Source organism: Aedes albopictus, chromosome 1, assembly GCF_035046485.1.
Source record: "Aedes albopictus strain Foshan chromosome 1, AalbF5, whole genome shotgun sequence".
Lineage (NCBI taxonomy): Eukaryota > Metazoa > Arthropoda > Insecta > Diptera > Culicidae > Aedes > Aedes albopictus.
Genome location: NC_085136.1, coordinates 329572716 through 329591356, shown reverse-complemented (window position 1 = coordinate 329591356; position 18641 = coordinate 329572716). Strand labels below are relative to the sequence as shown.

General features: G+C 41.0%; 1 protein-coding gene across 2 annotated transcripts in view; it reads left to right on the top strand.

Moving 5' to 3' along the window:
* LOC109414602 (segmentation protein cap'n'collar) overlaps positions 1-18641 on the top strand; it is a 279838-nt gene that overhangs the window by 9970 nt on the left and 251227 nt on the right. For both annotated transcript variants that reach the window (XM_062847322.1, XM_062847323.1), the window contains exon 2: positions 11329-11819. In XM_062847322.1, the coding sequence (XP_062703306.1) occupies positions 11502-11819 (318 nt within the window). In that variant the 5' untranslated portion in view covers positions 11329-11501. The remainder of the gene's footprint in view (positions 1-11328; positions 11820-18641) is intronic.

The following is an 18641-nucleotide window of genomic DNA, read 5'->3' as shown; positions in this document are numbered from 1 at the left end:
AAAGGCGCCTGGGGTCCAATGGACCCCAGGTATCCCTTTTAGGGTTAATGGCGATGTCTGGAGCGTTCTTTTCAACTCCTACGGCAGCGCTCGAAGTTCTCTTTGACGTTGCCCCACTACACATTCATCTCAAACAAGAAGCACTTTCTTGCACTTACCTGCGGGTACTCGGTCTACTAGAGGAAACTCCTGTGAACCGCAGTTCAACACACACCTCGTTGTTTCCACTTTTGATGAATTGGGACAAAGTTGTCCTTGCTGCAAGTGATCTTACAATTGCTCCATATAGGCCATTTTCCACGAATTTCCCTTTCCGGGAAGAATGGTCATCTGGTTATATGGAGAGATTCAGACGGCATCGTATGTTACACTAATGCTTTCCTTCTCAAAGGTCGAGCAGGTGCTGGTGTTTATTCTCGTGAGCTAAGGCTGCATCAGTCTTCAGCAGCACGTAATGGGCAAAGTAATATAGTTCTGTTTAGATAGCCAGGCTGCTATTAAAGCACTTGCTTCGGCCAACTCCAGCTCGAAGATAGTTATCGCTTATCGAACTCAAATCGAGGAGCTGAATTCAGCAAACGCTGTTCACCTTCTATGGGTACCTGGTCATTCTTCCATCGCTGGAAATGAATTGGCTGATGAGTTAGCTCGCTCTGGAGCATCACATGACTTCATTGGCCCTGAGCCAGCTATTCCGATATCGAAGTGTTGGGTAAAGCTTCAGATTCACACCTGGGCTGCTACTGAACCCAGACAATACTGGAATAGTTTGGAGTCATGTCGTCAAACCAAATTGTATTGTACTGAGGGTGGCGAAGTATCTTACAAATCTGTCAAAGCAGAATTGCAGCATTCTGGTCAAAGCGTTGACTGGTCACTGCCGACTCAGTTATTACATGGCGAATATTCAGCAAGCTGATTCATTTGTATGTGATAGCTGTGAATCCGATTATGGAACTTCGTATCATTAGATATGTAACTGTCCAGTTTTTGCGCAACTGCGTTTCTGAGTACTCGGTAAACACTCATTAAGTGAAACTGACTTCAGAAACCTGAATCTTCAGGACGTTCTGATGTTCTTAACCCGCTGTGGTAAAGAGCTATAGGCTCCTTTACGCTTTATGCGTTATCATAGTGCCCTTTTCAGGGCGCTGTTTGAACCCATTGTGGTACGCTTATGCGTTAGTATCCTCTTCCAGGGCACTTTTTCTATATCCCTTCCTGTCCTTATCCCCATAGCTATCCTTATTTCCTTCCTTTTCCTTCAGGTAGATGATGAAATAGGCTATTATTTTGGCGATGGCACAAATGTCCCAAATGGAGGATAACGTGCCTCTGGAGCCGGCCTTCTGATACCTGATAGGTACCTGATGTTATGGAAATGACTGCAAACTATCAATTAATTGCTAATTTGAGCAAAATTACCTATTTTCCAATCACGTTAGCTATTTCTTCAATATGGCGACGAAAATAAAACGAAAGCAAGTTTACTTCTATGATGACCGCAATAAACCTAGCAGTGTCGTAGTTTCTGCTTTTCCACCAACAGAGGTCGTTACTATAATCGAACGGATCGCCATCTGTTGAGAGTTTGAACAGTTTTATTGTGGTAATAATGATTGCCAGAAGGTTTACTTCACTATAATAATGATTTTCAGAGTTTTTTTACTCTTAAAATCTGGCTTTATGGATATCTTGAAGTATACTATAAAACATTTCATCAATGGTTTTCATGAAAGTAGTCATAAAACTGTGAATTTTAATTATTGTTGTAATAAAATCCTAATAAAAATCAAACATTTTCAATCAGCAATGGAATTGTTACTTGGGTTAGTTGGTTAAAATACCATAATCTAGAATTACTGTTGAAATTAATATCAAGAGTTACTGATTCTCAAAAGTTCTTCAAAAAATTCGTTAAAATTTTCTTCTTTTTGACGTAAAGTTTGCACTGGAACAAACTTTACTTCTCAGGTCAGTCAATTTTGCATCCGTATATGTATTCGTTTAGTAGACACGAGATTATGCCCAAGGAAGACAAGATCGAAGAGCAGCTTAAATAAGGAAAACAAGGATGTCGAGGATATTTCCATTGCGAAAAGACCCTGGACAGACCGGAAATTGAATCAAGACACTATCTTCTTCTTCTTCTTGGCATAACGTCCTCACTGGGACAAAGCCTGCTTCTCAGCATAGTGTTCTATGAGCACTTCCACAGTTATTAACTGAGAGCTTCCTCTGCCAATGACCATTTTGCATGTGTATATCGTGTGGCAGGCACGAAGATACTCTATGCCCAAGGAAGTCAAGGAAATTTCCTTTACGAAAAGATCCTGGACCGACCGGGAATCGAACCCGTCACCCTCAGCATGGTCATGCTGAATACCCGTGCGTTTACCGCCACGGCTATATGGGCCCTTCTTACAATCGTCAAGGATTTAAAAAAATACCTTTTTCTGTCGACCGGTTTCGGGAGCGATGTGTGATGGACGCGATAAGTGTTATGTCTTGTCTCGCGTCGCGTCTTGTGAATGTTTGTGGAGCAACTTCCTGAAAAAACATCTGGATTAAATATGATATGTATGAGTTCTTGTACCTGCACCTGGAAGAATTTTCTAGAACTACTCTTTGAAGAACTTCAGGAATTAATAACGGTAAAACATCTGGAAGAATTTCCGGAAAACTAATTGAAGAATTCTTGCATTGAAAAAGAAAAGAATCTCGGATAAACTAAGGGGGAAAAAATAAAAAAAATGCAAGAAAATATCTTGGAGGAACTTCCGAATGAATTCTTGGGGCGAATTGTGGAAGAATTTTTAGGAGGAACTGTGCATAACTAGAAGAACTTTCACAAGATTTAACAGAGGAACTTTTTGTAGAACTACCGAATAAACTTCAGAAACAATTTCACATACAATTTTCGTAGAACATTCTTGAATTCCTGGAGAAACTTTTTGGAAAATCCCTTTGAAACATCTGGATGAAGGAATCCTAGAAGAATTCTGGAGGATTTTTTTACAAGCATATCCAATGTATCTGAAAATTTTAGCAGGGGATCTCTAAAAGAATTCCCGGGCGAACTTCTAGAAAAAAATATCAATAAAACATCTTCTAAAAATTATCTGTGAAATTTCTGGAATCTTTCACTTGGGGCTTTCCGTAACGTATTAGAAAAAATCTCGAGGTAAGTAATTTCAGGAGAATATTCAAGTGGAACGTCCAGAAAAACTTCTGGATATATAACTAAACAAATCCTGAGGTGACCTGGGAAATAATTCCTGGAGAAACTTCTAAAAGCATTTATGAAACAACTTTTAGATTTTTTCGAGGGAACATCTGAGTTTATTGCCAGATAGACTTCTGAAAAAAAGTTCGCGGGGGAGCATAGGAATGAATTCCTGCAGGAACATCTACAAGAAATTATTAAGAAAATAGTGGAAGAACTTCCAGGGGACCTTCTTGGAGCATTTCCTGAAATATTTCATGAAGATGTGCTCGAGGAGCATCTGGAAAAACCCTCGAAGGAACATCAGAAAAAAGTCTCATAGAAATTTCTGGAAGAAATATTGGTGAAACACCTGGAAAAATCCCTTATTATTTTTTGGAAGAACCCCAGGAAGAACTACTAGAAGAAAGGCCACATAAAAACACTGGACAAGTTTTAGGAGGAACTTTTTAGCTTCCAAAATACCAACTTCCATAAGTAACAAAATTCCAAGTCGTATTTTATTCCACCTCTAGGAGAAAAAATATTCCCCAGGGAAAACCAACCAACCTACCCTGCCGGCTATATTGGCAACTCAATTACAGAAAATGTGGCTGGTATAATTTCAATCAGTAATTTCTTCTTCTTCATGCAAAAGCTTTTCTTTCCAGTTATGTATTATAGCAATTGCTGGCGTTATAGTTTCTAACATTAGCATCAAAGATTTTCTCTTCTTTTAAGTGTAGGCAATTCTTTCGTGATATATTGTCATGTAGCTGATCAATAAAGCATACCATGGACTTTCAAGTTGTGGTGAGAACGGCTGCTTGTGAATTGACAGCGTTTGAAAAATACTCGAATTATTATTTCAGCCTTTTGATATTTTCAGCCTTTTGTTATTTCAGCCTTATGTGATTAACCCTTGGAATTATTGCAGGAACTCTTTTCATGAGATCAGCGAGAATTCCTCCAAAGATACTTCCTTCAGATATTTTTTTTTTCTGGTGTTTCTTCAGATTTTCCTACAGCTATTCATTTTAAAATTACTTGACAGATTGAAAAGGAGTTCCTCTAGCGGTTCCTTCTCAAGTTTCATTCTTGGTTTAATCAAAGATTATTTTTTCAGCAATTCCACAAGAGTTTCTTGCAGGAAGTTCTCCAGAGGTTCCTCATCCGAGTATTGATCCTGAAATTCTTCTTCAGTAATTCAGTTTTTTTGCAGGAATGCTTTCTGAAATTTTTGTTGGAATCCCTCAAAAAGTTCCTTCAGGAATTTCGCTGTGTATTCCTATAGGGTTCTTCTCAGAACCTCCTCCACTGATTCTCTCAGGATTTTTTTCAGAAATTCTTCTAAAAAATTCTCAAGAGATTCTTCTAGAAGTTTCTCCAGGGGATTCCTAGACGATCCTGTGGAGCTTGGAATTATAGAGGGCAAGCGGGTGCCCCCAGGAAGTAACTTGTGTGTATCTTTTGACGTTCGCGAAGTGATGACGCGACGACCGTTTGCACGCCTATTAGATTGTTTGATGTGCATTTGGCAGACCATGTGCTACCAGCGTTCATTGGAAGGCTAGTCGAACAACAACTGATTCAATACCACACATCCTCTCTCTTCTCAGGATTTTTTTTTTCGATCAATTTTAACATAAGCCTTCCACAGTTGTTCATGTTTTGATGTTGTTGCTGATTTATTTAATTTGTATTAACAGAATTGATAATCGATCAGCACAGAGCGGTGATATATATCTACTGCACACATGTCTGTCATCAGCAAAGTTTTGCTGAATACCTGCGCCCACTAGTTTTAGACCAGACGTCGCACAACTGAGTCACGACACCACCCTGTTCGACATTTTTTTTAATCGTGGTGGAAGTTGTGCGCAGTTTTCGCATTTTAGTCAGCAAAACGGATTATTATCACGATAAACTTGCAAATAAACACGATAAACTTGGTAATAAACAAATATTAAAGTTTGCTATTTATGACTACATATTAAACCAAAATATGCAATCCGAGTCTCACAGTTCTTCGCTTAGGCGTATCTTCTGCGTGTATTATTCTTAAACTGCAGCATCTTAAATGTAACACCGTCTATTTACTTCGGTCAAATTCGGATAGAACAACAATAATACAACAAACAAAAATATAGAAGTTTTTAGTCAGACCATATGATCAGATCAATTCACCACGAGACAAAATTGGTTACAAAAAGAAGGGTGCGGTCATCGGACGCGCTGTGGACTATTTTTACGACATGAGACAGAGTTTCTTACAATGGTTAGGGTGCAGTCATCCGGACGCGCTGTGGACTTTTTTACTGTTGCCATGGGACAGAGTTTCTTACAAAAGTAAGGGTGCGGTCATCCGGACACGCTGTGGACTGTTTTTACTGTCGCCGTGAGACAGAATTTCTAACAAAAGTAAGGGTGCGGTCATCCGGACGCGCTGTGGACTGTTTTTACTGTCGCCATGAGACAGAATTTCTCACGAAAGTAAGGGTGCGATCATTTGGACGTGCTGTGGACTGTTTTTACTGTCGACATGAAACAGAATTTCTTATTAAAGTAAGGGTGCGGTCATCCGGACACGCTATGGACTGTTTTTACTGTCGCCATGAGACAGAATTCCTAAAAAAGTAAGGGTGCGGTCATCCGGACACGCTGTGGACTGTTTTTACTGTCGCCATGAGACAGAATTCCTTACAAAAGTGTGGGTGCGGTCATCCGGACACGCTTTGGACTGTTTTTACTGTCGCCATGAGACAGAATTTCTTACAAAAGTAAGGGTGCGGTCATCCGGACACGCCGTGGACTGTTTTTACTGTCGCCATGAGACAGAATTTCTTACAAAAGTAAGGGTGCGGTCATCCGGACACGCTATGGACTGTTTTTACTGTCGCCATGAGACAGAATTTCTTACAAAAGTAAGGATGCGGTCATCCGGACACGCTTTGGACTGTTTTTACTGTCGCCATGAGACAGAATTTCTTACAAAAGTAAGGGTGCGGTCATCCGGACACGCTATGGACTGTTTTTACTGTCGCCATGAGACAGAATTCCTAAAAAAGTAAGGGTGCGGTCATCCGGACACGCTGTGGACTGTTTTTACTGTCGCCATGAGACAGAATTCCTTACAAAAGTGTGGGTGCGGTCATCTGGACACGCTGTGGACTGTTTTTACTGTCGCCATGAGACAGAATTTCTTACAAAAGTAAGGGTGCGGTCATCCGGACACGCTGTGGACTGTTTTTACTGTCGCCATGAGACAGAATTTCTTACAAAAGTAAGGGTGCGGTCATCCGGACACGCTTTGGACTGTTTTTACTGTCGCCATGAGACAGAATTCCTTACAAAAGTAAGGGTGCGGTCATCCGGACACGCCGTGGACTGTTTTTACTGTCGCCATGAGACAGAATTTCTTACAAAAGTAAGGGTGCGGTCATCCGGACACGCTATGGACTGTTTTTACTGTCGCCATGAGACAGAATTTCTTACAAAAGTAAGGGTGCGGTCATCCGGACACGCCGTGGACTGTTTTTACTGTCGCCATGAGACAGAATTTCTTACAAAAGTAAGGGTGCGGTCATCCGGACACGCTATGGACTGTTTTTACTGTCGCCATGAGACAGAATTCCTAAAAAAGTAAGGGTGCGGTCATCCGGACACGCTGTGGACTGTTTTTACTGTCGCCATGAGACAGAATTCCTTACAAAAGTGTGGGTGCGGTCATCCGGACACGCTGTGGACTGTTTTTACTGTCGCCATGAGACAGAATTTCTTACAAAAGTAAGGGTGCGGTCATCCGGACACGCTGTGGACTGTTTTTACTGTCGCCATGAGACAGAATTTCTTACAAAAGTAAGGGTGCGGTCATCCGGACACGCTTTGGACTGTTTTTACTGTCGCCATGAGACAGAATTCCTTACAAAAGTAAGGGTGCGGTCATCCGGACACGCCGTGGACTGTTTTTACTGTCGCCATGAGACAGAATTTCTTACAAAAGTAAGGGTGCGGTCATCCGGACACGCTATGGACTGTTTTTACTGTCGCCATGTGACAGAATTTCTTACAAAAGTAAGGATGCGGTCATCCGGACACGCTTTGGACTGTTTTTACTGTCGCCATGAGACAGAATTTCTTACAAAAGTAAGGGTGCGGTCATCCGGATACGCTATGGACTGTTTTTACTGTCGCCATGAGACAGAATTCCTAAAAAAGTAAGGGTGCGGTCATCCGGACACGCTGTGGACTGTTTTTACTGTCGCCATGAGCAGGCATGAGAATGAGACTTTTTTCTGCTTACCGTTCATCGATACAGGCAGTAAAATGAAAACAAAACAACGGCAGCACCAATACCATCAGACGCCGCGCCGACGGCAGTCAAGCAGACGCTTGATAGTTTTCGCTTCCCCACGAAAATATTTATGAGCAGTCATGCTGAGGCGGGTGATTACGAAAAATGTGAAATATTTTCAACTGCTAATAACTCACTTGTTTTAATACATAATTTAAATCTATTTGCACAAATAGCTAGAGCACACTCCTAGCTTTGTGATGCATGTAAAGGAGTTTGTCTAGAAGCGGTTTGAAACGCAGAAAAATGCGAAAACGGGAGAGACAGAAATTTTGTCGTCGTTGTGCTCGAGGACTGGCGCTCTCGTGCTTGGAAACCGTTTCGAGGAAGAAGGCTGCTGAAAAAAAAATGTTATGACATTTATTTTTCGAACAGTTTGAGTTTGGCTGGGCATGTGATGTTCGTGTGGAAACATTTCAAAAGTACAGCCGGTAATCGTTTTATCCAGTACATTTCTCATCCCTGGCCATGAGCAAGCATGGGAAAACTCATTCGCTCACCCGAATGCCGGCGATGCAAAATAGCAAAAAGAACGCCAACAACCCAATGCTGAGTGAGAGCACGGCGCACTAGGAACGAACGCAACACGAACGGCTCGCCACCGACGCCACCGAAGCGAATCAGGAGAGAAACAAATAGAGTGCGAAATGAGTCAGCTTGCATCGGTGTATACGACCAGAACGTTCGTTCTCTCAACTACCGAGTGGCATTCAGCTGATTGAATCAAAACGCACTCACTGATTCAATTCCCAGTACTGAATGCTTCCACTGAACGCCAAATGAACGTTCCAAAATGAATGCTCTCGCACCCGACTCAGAACGCAAACATTCGTTCAATCTTGGTTCGTTCGCCTTCGGCACTCAGATTCGGTAGCGATTCATTCGGCCGTCGTTGCTTGCGTCGCTCGGTGCTAGGCGATTGGAAAGAATGGGCAATGAAAGTGGAAAGATTTTGCTTGGCTGGGGGAGAAGCACACTCGCATCAGATTGTGCGTGGATGTGAGTGAGGGATACGCAATAAATTAATGATTTTTTCCCATCCTTGGCCATGAGACAGAATTTCTTACAAAAGTAAGGGTGCGGTCATCCGGACACGCTTCGGACTGTTTTTACTGTCGCCATGAGACAGAATTTCTTACAAAAGTAAGGTGCGGTCATCTGGACACGCTTCGGACTGTTTTTACTGTCGCCATGAGACAGAATTTCTTACAAAAGTAAGGTGCGGTCATCCGGACACGCTGTGGACTGTTTTTACTGTCGCCATGAGACAGAATTTCTTACAAAAGTAAGGGTGCGGTCATCCGGACACGCTTCGGACTGTTTTTACTGTCGCCATGAGACAGAATTTCTTACAAAAGTAAGGTGCGGTCATCCGGACACGCTTCGGACTGTTTTTACTGTCGCCATGAGACAGAATTTCTTACAAAAGTAAGGTGCGGTCATCTGGACACGCTTCGGACTGTTTTTACTGTCGCCATGAGACAGAATTTTCTTACAAAAGTAAGGGTGCTGTCATCCGGACACGCTTCGGACTGTTTTTACTGTCGCCATGAGACAGAATTTCTTACAAAAGTAAGGGTGCGGTCATCCGGACACGCTGTGGACTGTTTTTACTGTCGCCATGAGACAGAATTTCTTACAAAAGTAAGGGTGCGGTCATCCGGACACGCTTCGGACTGTTTTTACTGTCGCCATGAGACAGAATTTCTTACAAAAGTAAGGTGCGGTCATCTGGACACGCTTCGGACTGTTTTTACTGTTGCCATGAGACAGAATTTCTTACAAAAGTAAGGGTGCTGTCATCCGGACACGCTTCGGACTGTTTTTACTGTCGCCATGAGACAGAATTTCTTACAAAAGTAAGGGTGCGGTCATCCGGACACGCTGTGGACTGTTTTTACTGTCGCCATGAGACAGAATTTCTTACAAAAGTAAGGGTGCGGTCATCCGGACACGCTTTGGACTGTTTTTACTGTCGCCATGAGACAGAATTTCTTACAAAAGTAAGGGTGCGGTCATCCGGACACGCTGTGGACTTTTTTTACGAAATCTTATTTTAAAACTACCTGTTTTGTTGATTTTACATTACTAAACATGGTCACGAAACTAAGACTGCCATTAACTGTTGAATTACGAAAAAGAGCTGAAACACCACTACGCGTCTTACGTAAGATTAAATACATCGCGATATACTGATATGCACAATATACATTGCAGTTACCTTTACCACACTACAAACACTTCAACTTCATACCAACTTTCCAACTTCCCCGACATTGTTCAGAAGCAATATAAAACAAACGCATGAGCAAAAACAATCATATCCGTGAACAACTGGAGAGTAGCGCGGTACGAGTAAAATCACACTCAGCTGACTTTCGGAAACATAATGTTTCGATGTGCAGGATTTTTTTTTACTCGCAATATGGTTTAAGATGAAACCTTTTCCATTACTGCCTGATAGTTGATCATTATCTAGTTCTTTGGTGGGTTTTGAAAATCACTTCGACAGCATGAGCAGCAAAGGGGCAGTCAAACAGTCGAAAATTTATCCACATTTTGCTTACTGATTTTCAGCTATTCATACTTAAAAACAACCTACTATTGCAACTGCTGCACTCTGCTCACCTAAAATATCAAATGGAGACACATTTTGACGTGTTCTAACCATCCAATCAGGTTCGCTCCACAAAAGTTCACTATACTTAGCTTAGTCATTTTACGAATCCTTGCAAAAATTGTAATGATATTTTGTAGGACCATCCCAATATTCGGACAAGCCTGTATTCTGGGAAATGTGACTAATGAAACATTCTGACGTTCTCAGTTTGGGGTGCATAAAATATTCGGTAGCATCAAACAAAAATACAACATTTCAGAATAGGTATTGGCTTCACGAGAAAAGAATTGAACATCTTTCATATAATTCCAGCATTGCGGGCAGAACACATTGCAAAGCCTGCTAAGTGATCGCATCTTACTCTAAACCACACGATCATGCGAATCTCACCGCGCTCTGCTGTAGTTCACTGCTAGTAGTCGTCGGAGCGAAAATTTCTGTTTGTTTTGCGTATTATTTAGTCGGTCGACAGCGCAAAGGTGACCACAACGAAAACATACCATCATCATCGTGGTCGTCGTCGTCGCCGTCGTTCATCCAAAAAGCTCCACCTCCGCGTCCACACGCTACATGCTTCCTTCCCTTGCGCATCAGAAAGGAACACGTCTCCGCTTATCAATCCGAACCGTACTGAATGGAGTTGTGGACAGTGTCTGGGCCCTCCGCTCATGAATCATGACAAGAAGGATTGATTTTAACTATTTGTCCGACGTTTCGACTCGAAATTTATGTCTTCATCAGGGATAATATATCGTTATTTCTTATATATTTGTTGTTTTTGTTTTAGTTTTCAATTCGAACTGATTATAACGTAATGTTAGATGTCCAAGTAGTCCGGAATTCCGCTCAGTACGGTTTCAATACTTTTTTTTTTCTGCATCGCACACATCGCCGCGTGATTCGAGTGATGAAACCCACTGATTGTTATTGGTTCGCTTCGGGAGGTTGATTGGCATAAGCAAGTGACTGACTTTTATCAGTGGCACGAGCCCTGTTGGGACGAAGAATATTGGAAGACTGCTGATAACAGAAGAGAACTCGCTCACACACACGGGGAATCCAAAGAACTCGCGATTCAAACTTTCTCTCACGCGTAACGTAACGATTCTCTCTTTTTCTCCCGGATCCCGGTATTTTCTCCATTCACAGGTTAAGCTTTTTGAAGCTGCTGCGGTTTGTTTTCAGTGAGAAGAGTGTTGAAGCGGATCTAAGTGAAACGGGGATCCCAGTGCCAGTGATAAGAAGGGAACAACCGTACGGTAGATAAAAATAAACCAAATCGAGTGACGTCACATTAAGAACCCAATCAATGAGCTGAAGAGATGGCGTCGTTGGAGTACGAAGATTTACCGCGAATGCAATCGCTTACGCCCGAACCGGACGATACGGGTTCGCTGAAGGACGAAAAGATGATGGGTGCCTCGCCGGCTGATAAAGGTGCTACTACGACCGTGGTGATCGCCGCCGATAATAGCTCGTCGTGCTGCACCACTGATCTTAACCTTGCTGACTTGTGCGGCAGTGACAAAGATATTGGCGAAAACGGCGGCAAGATCAGCAGCGAAGTGGATGGGCGCAGCAGCACCAGCAGGAGCCACTCGCCGTTGTATAACTACAACTATACCAAGTACGATCTCAAGGTAAGTCGCCGAAAATGTTCGTGAATTTTGTTTTAGCGAAGTAGGCTTGGAAGTAGGTATGAGACGAGCGAAAGGAACGAGTCGTGCTCGTGGTGATCGCGCGAAACTCGTTCGATGCGAGGCGATCTCCGCGTCTGCGAATACGACTGTAGGTAGTAGGAAATACCAGCCGAAAAAAACTGGAAGTCGTTTGACTGGTTACCTTGCCATGATAAGAATGCTGGGGTATATCACTGCTGTTACTCGATCACCAAATAGTTCCTTTAAGATGACTTTTTTCCAAAGGGGTGTGATATTTGTTCAAATGACTCTCTTTCTCTTCGCGGGAAGTAGTAGGTCAGTGGGTGACGTCAGAATTCCCAGCTAACGTGCCAACCAGCAGCGTTGTGAACAATATTGTCATTAACTCGCTCACATATAGCAGATAGGTACGCAACACCTCAGCAGGCTTGTAAAGGCAGCCCGTTAGGATCAATAAATTGTTCAATGTGCGTGTGTGGAATGGCGTATTTGTCTATTTTAAACGAATATTGGGTTGTGCGAAGCACCATCCCGTCGCGGCGGATGAAGTGGATAACAACTATAGATATGGAGATAATGAAGGAAAAACAGAATGACGTAATCTTCTTGCAATACATCAGGAATTGTTTGCTCAGATAAATGCCTACTCGTCGGGAGGCGTTGTAAACTACGTTAATAAATTTTTGAATACCTCAGTTCTACCCATACTCCTTTGAATAATTTAATAGGCCTACATTTTTGCTACACCTCTTTTCCCTAAAAAACTCCACGTAGTATGTGAATGAGCAACACAAGTGCGAAGAATGATATTCATTCATCGTCATGTAGGTGATCAGGCAATAAAAACAGGTTTATGACTTATGTTTGATAAGTTCTAGGAAAATCGTGTCTGCTTTTTGAATTATTTCGATATTTACCTATGGTAAAAGAACAAACGATTGTCTGGCGTTAAGCTGTTAGTACACAGGGTCAAATATGTGTCCAAAAAGAAACCAATGCTCAAACATCTTGTTTGACTCGATCGAAATTTCATTAGTGTCAAGGGTCAAGCTGATGTTGTTTCTTGAGTTCTTTCCTTGCCAAATATTTGACCCTGTGTACTTCAGGCTCTACTTTTATCAGATATTCAACTGGAGTTTGCGGGAGAAGGAGTGATTGGCTTCAGTTTTCTTTAAGATTGAGGGGATATTTGATTCAGTTTTCTTATTGAACAAGTGAATTTTAAATATTTTTTGTAAAATATATAGGGGAAATTACCTATTCTCGGCCGTTTTGTTCTCTTCGTCTTGGGGGGTTTTTCGAACCCTATTGAACTCAGAGATGGCCTCAAACCCTTCCCAACTAAGCTGAATGATATGGCCAAGTTTCAGGCAATTTGGTTGACAAAAACCCTCCATGACGAAGAGAACAAACCTGCTGATAATACCCAATGTCACCTTAGTCCGGAAAGAACACAAGCATAATTCTCAAATACCTGAAACTACAATCAGCTACATGGATAATTTTTATGTCAAAGATAATTACAACAGTTAAGAAGAACTATGTACGCTCAGACAGCTTGCAGATGACCCAGGTAACAATATCATGCTGTACAAACTTTTTTTCCAACTATTTTAATTCAGTCTTCATTTGAACAAAAGCTGAGCACAAGAGGTAGGTACAATCGTTTATTCAGCTCGTAAACATCTAATTTTGGTGAAATTATTGAACCTTCAGCTGATTTGAGGCTCATTTGAAGGCTTACTTAAGGCTTAATATGCGCTTAATCAGTAATAAATTAAATTTATTAATTGGGTAAAAATATAATAAAAACACTTTCGTAAGCCTATTCTTACCATTAACTTCCTCTATTTCCAGAAGAGTTGTTTAGGAATGAATAAATTAATCTGTGGGAAAACTGGGAATTGAACTCGGACCTCCTGATTTATAGTCACTCACCTTAGCACCTACACCACACACAATTATATACATACCCTTGAAAATAAGAGCATTACTTCTTGTGTCTGAATAGTCAAGAGCATAAGTTGAACTAAGTATGTATTGAGGCTGAAGAAGCAATGTGGACTTCACCATGCTTTGGTCAGCTGTCAGAAATTGTTTGATTAAAGGTTGAACAACAGATGATTAATTCTACATGTTGGTGTATGTTTTAAAGCTGGTTACCCAGATGAAAAATATTCCATTCAACTTGATATTCAGCCATCTATGTATTGCTGATTAAAGAGGTTGAACAAGCCCTTTTTCAGACCAATATTCAGCTGTCATTGTGTTCAGCCATTGACACCATTAACCAGCTATTGTTCAGCTAATACTCTCACTGTTCAGCATTCACTGTTACTTGGGGATGCTATGGTATATATCTTTACTATTGAAATAGAAATTAGAAAGCCACACCCCCTTCTCCCCACCGTGAAATCCAACCCTAGGTTCGCTTATGCATTTGTGTCCTATTCTAGGGCGACTTTTCCTATTTCCCTTCTTGACACTCAATACGGCAAATAAAATTCCCGAGTTTTTCTCGGTTTCCTGGTATATATTTGAAAATTTTCCCTATTTTAAAATGTAATTGTTTTCATTGGAAATTAAATGTAAGCTTCTCAAGAAAATTTAGAAGAATTTAATATAGTATTCACACGAACCTGAAAATAGGTATCGAAATAATTTACTAAATATTTTGTTCAGTCAAGTGATTGTTTGATCTGTTTGTCTCGTATACTATGATAAAGAAAACAGACGAATTTCATCACAAAAGTTACGACATCTTCAGAAAAGAATCGCTAAATTCATAGTTGACTAACACTAACTAGTAGAATTTATAAAGTTATTTGTGGAAACAAAAATAAAGAGGATAATGAAAGGTTGGAACTCCTGCAGATAACACTACGATTATGGGATTTGTTGTACAGATGGCCTTCTGGTGAAATATCTAAAAAAAGCTACTCGTGACAGAATTTTGGAAACAATTTCTTGCGAAATCTCTGATAACTTCTGGTGAAATCCGAGAAGAATTGTAGATGGTTGTTCTTCAGAAATTTCAATGGAAATCATTCATGAACCAGTAGCGAACTTTATGGCAGAGTAAATTATTACTTCAGCAAGTCAGGCAAGTATCTAAGAAATAAAAAGAAAATCGGGTTAAGTACGGTTCCTTTGAATTCCACTAAGAATTTGCATCCTTTGACAGATACGTATTTCGACCTCAACTGTAAGGTCGTCTTCAGTGTCTTGTACTTGACTCGACTTGAGTCGAGTCAAGTACAAGACACTGAAGACGACCTTACAGTTGAGGTCGAAATACGTATCTGTCAAAGGATGCAAATTCTTAGTGGAATTCAAAGGAACCGTACTTAACCCGATTTTCTTTTTATTTACAGATATTCCCCTAACAAGCCCAGGTTTATCATCATCAAGTATCTAAGGCTGAAATCGTAAATTCCAAGAGAAATGTATGAGATCACAAAAATCAGATTCTGCCTGGTATTCGTAAAGTATTCGATTATTTCATCAGCGATTGCAATAAGAAATTCTCAGAGTTTTCGTTTCTGATGGCGTTTCTAGATGTCAGGAATTTCTCCAGGAATTCCTTAAAGATTAGTTTTTGAGAAAGTGTATTTTTTTTCTAAAATTTCAGTAGGGGCAAATCAATTATTTGGAAATCCTATCACAAATTATACTACTGTTACTCCAGATCCTTCTGACAACTCACTGCACTTCACAGAAGGATTTTAATTTTTAATCAAATAGAAAATATAACTTCTAGAAGAAAGTCTTCGTGTGTTTAACCAGAAGTTTCACTAAGAATGTATGCGAATGTTTCACCTAAAAGGCATTTTCCCAAAAACTCTTCCAGTTTGATTTCGAAGATTTTTTTCTTTCATAAATTCAAAACTTCGAGAATACATCATAAAACTTCACAAAAATTTAAAACGAAAGAAATTAAAAAAAAAATAGACGTTATTGTATTAACTTGTAACGTTCCGTCCCGTTACGCTTAGCAAACCTTCCAAGTAGAAGGATTACCCGGTAATGAAACCTCCCGCGCAGGGCAGGTCAACCTACTTCTTAAGAAACGAAGTCGCACTCAACATCCCAAACGTCATACAACTAATCAGAACCAACTCAAATTCTCAAACTTCTTCTTCTTCTTCTTTATGGCTCTACGTCCCGACTGGGACTTGGCCTGCCTCGCTTCAACTTAGAGCACTTCTTTGAGCACTTCCACAGTTATTAAATGAAGGGCTTTCTTTGCCTGCCATTGCATGAATTTGTATATTGTGAGGCAAGTACAATGATACACTATGCCCAGGGAGTCGAGAAAATTTTGCCGATCGGAACGGGAATCGAACTCGCCGTCTTTGGATTGGCCATAGCCTTAACTACTTGGCTAACTGGAGACCCCTCAAACTTACCGAAACCAAATCAAATATTCCTAAATTAGGCAATGGGGGAAATGCTTAATCACCCATCGTGCTCTCTGCGCTCCACGCCTTCTTGTGCCAACCGGATCCGTTGCAAACACCAGCTTTGCAGGATTGTTGTCCGGCATTCTTGCAACATGCCCTGCCCACCGTATCCTTCCGGCTTTGGCCACCTTCTGGATGCTGGGTTCGCCGTAAAGTGCAGCGAGCTCCGCCACACACCGTTCTCCTGCACACCGCCGAAGATCGTTCTTAGCACGCGTCGCTCGAAAACTCCGAGTGCTTGTAGGTCCTCCTCGAGCATGGTCCATGTCTCGTGCCCGTAGAGGATTACCGGTCTTATTAACGTTTTGTACGTGGTGCATTTGGTACATGGGTGAATCTTTTTCGACCGCAGTTTTTTCTGGAGCCCGTAGTAGGCCCGACTTCCGCTGATGATGCGCCTCCGAATTTCACGGCTCACGTTGTTGTCAGCCGTCAGTAAGGATCCGAGGTAGACGAATTCCTCCACCACCTCGAAAGTATCCCCGTCTATCGTAACATTACTACCCAGACGGATCCGGTCGTGTTCGGTTCCGCCTACCAGCATGTACTTTGTTTTTGAGGCATTCATCACCAGTCCGACCTTTGCTGCTTCGCGTTTCAGGCGGGTGTACAGTTCTGCCACCGTTCCAAATGTTCTAGCGATAATGTCCATGTCGTCCGCAAAGCACACAAATTGACCGGATTTTGTGAAAATCGTTCCCCGGCTGTTGAGCCCGGCTCGTCGCATCACACCTTCCAGCGCGATGTTGAAGAGTAGACATGAGAGTCCGTCACCTTGTCCAGTTACAAACTGGAATACATTTTGAAAATTGGGACATAAATCTCCATACACTAATAAACGCCTAAAAGTATGCAATGCCCTTATAATTTCATGTAGTTAATTTTGTTGAGCTTAAAATTTATTTTTAAAACATTCAGAAACAATTAAAAAATAATAATTCACCATGAATAGCATTTAATCATATGTCATGTACCATTAACATTATATTTTTACAATGATAATGATTTTTGATAGCTAAACTCACTGTGTTTTTCAATCAGTACTCAACTGACTCATTATTAAATGCAGAATTTTGTAAAAAATCCATATTTTACTATAAAAATTCTATCCAATATATTCCATAAGGATCCTTTCATCATGTACTAAAATTTCAAGCTGTTATGATTTTTTAGGATTTTATGTGTTTTAGAGTACTATCAAAGTTACCCCAAAATGAAAATGTGATTCTCGCGCATATGAAAAATTAAAAGTCACCCAATAAATTTAAAACTATCGGATCTTTTAATTGCAATTGACAACTGATACCCCAGTACTTGTTCTAAAAATATAAAACTCGGGGAAATCGCCAATTGTTGCACAGCTTAAAAACTCGCCAAATGTTGCACATCCCATAAGAAAAACATGGAGTGTGCAACAATTGGCGAGTTTTTAAGGTGTGCAATAATTGGCGATTTACCCTACTGTTGCATGGAAAAACATTAAGAAAATTTGCTGAAAAACTATCAAAGTTACTCCGTTTTACGGTACCTTTTTTGTCGTTGTGGCATGGCCTTTTATATAACCTTTATGTTTGGGGCCGTTCATAAACCACGTAGACTTTTGGTGAGGGGTGGGGGGTGGGGCTGGTAGGTCTAGCAAAAGTCTACGCTCAATACCAGTGAATCAAAATTCAACCATCGCGCAACAATAACGACAATGTCGCAACCTGTATTTGTTGCGACAATCCACCCAATGCGACATAAGTTTGTCCCAACTTGAAAATAATGGGATAAACATCGTACACCACGAGCTTGTAAGCCTTGTATTGCGGTTTTTGAACGGTAACTTCGAGTCGGTAAACACTGCAACTCTGTTGAAGATCTAGCATCAAGCAATTTCGACTTTGAATTAGTAATAATTGATTATTCACGAGTTGAAAAGTACGCAACATATTCAGCTTCTGTTTTGTCTGCAACAAAAAAATCGAGATCATGTCATTATCTGTTACCAGTAGGGATAAAGACTAATCGAAGCACCTTCTTTGTTGCTTGTTTTGTGCCTCTTTTGTCTGACAATTCTCTTCACTGCTAGAAGGAACTACGAGAGGAAACCATAAAGGAACATCTGGAGAAATCACCAGAAAGAGCTCATGGAGAAAACTCTGAAAATAGAGCCCTCAGGAGGAATCTTGGAAGAAACTCTTTGAAGCATCCTAGATGGAACTCCTTGAAAAAAATCTGAAAGAACGTCTAATGGAATCCTTGAAGAAACTTCTACAGAAGGAACTCCTGGAGGAAGTTCCTGCAGGAACCTCGAAAATAATTACAAGAAAAATATCCTGGAGGCATCCCGGAATTA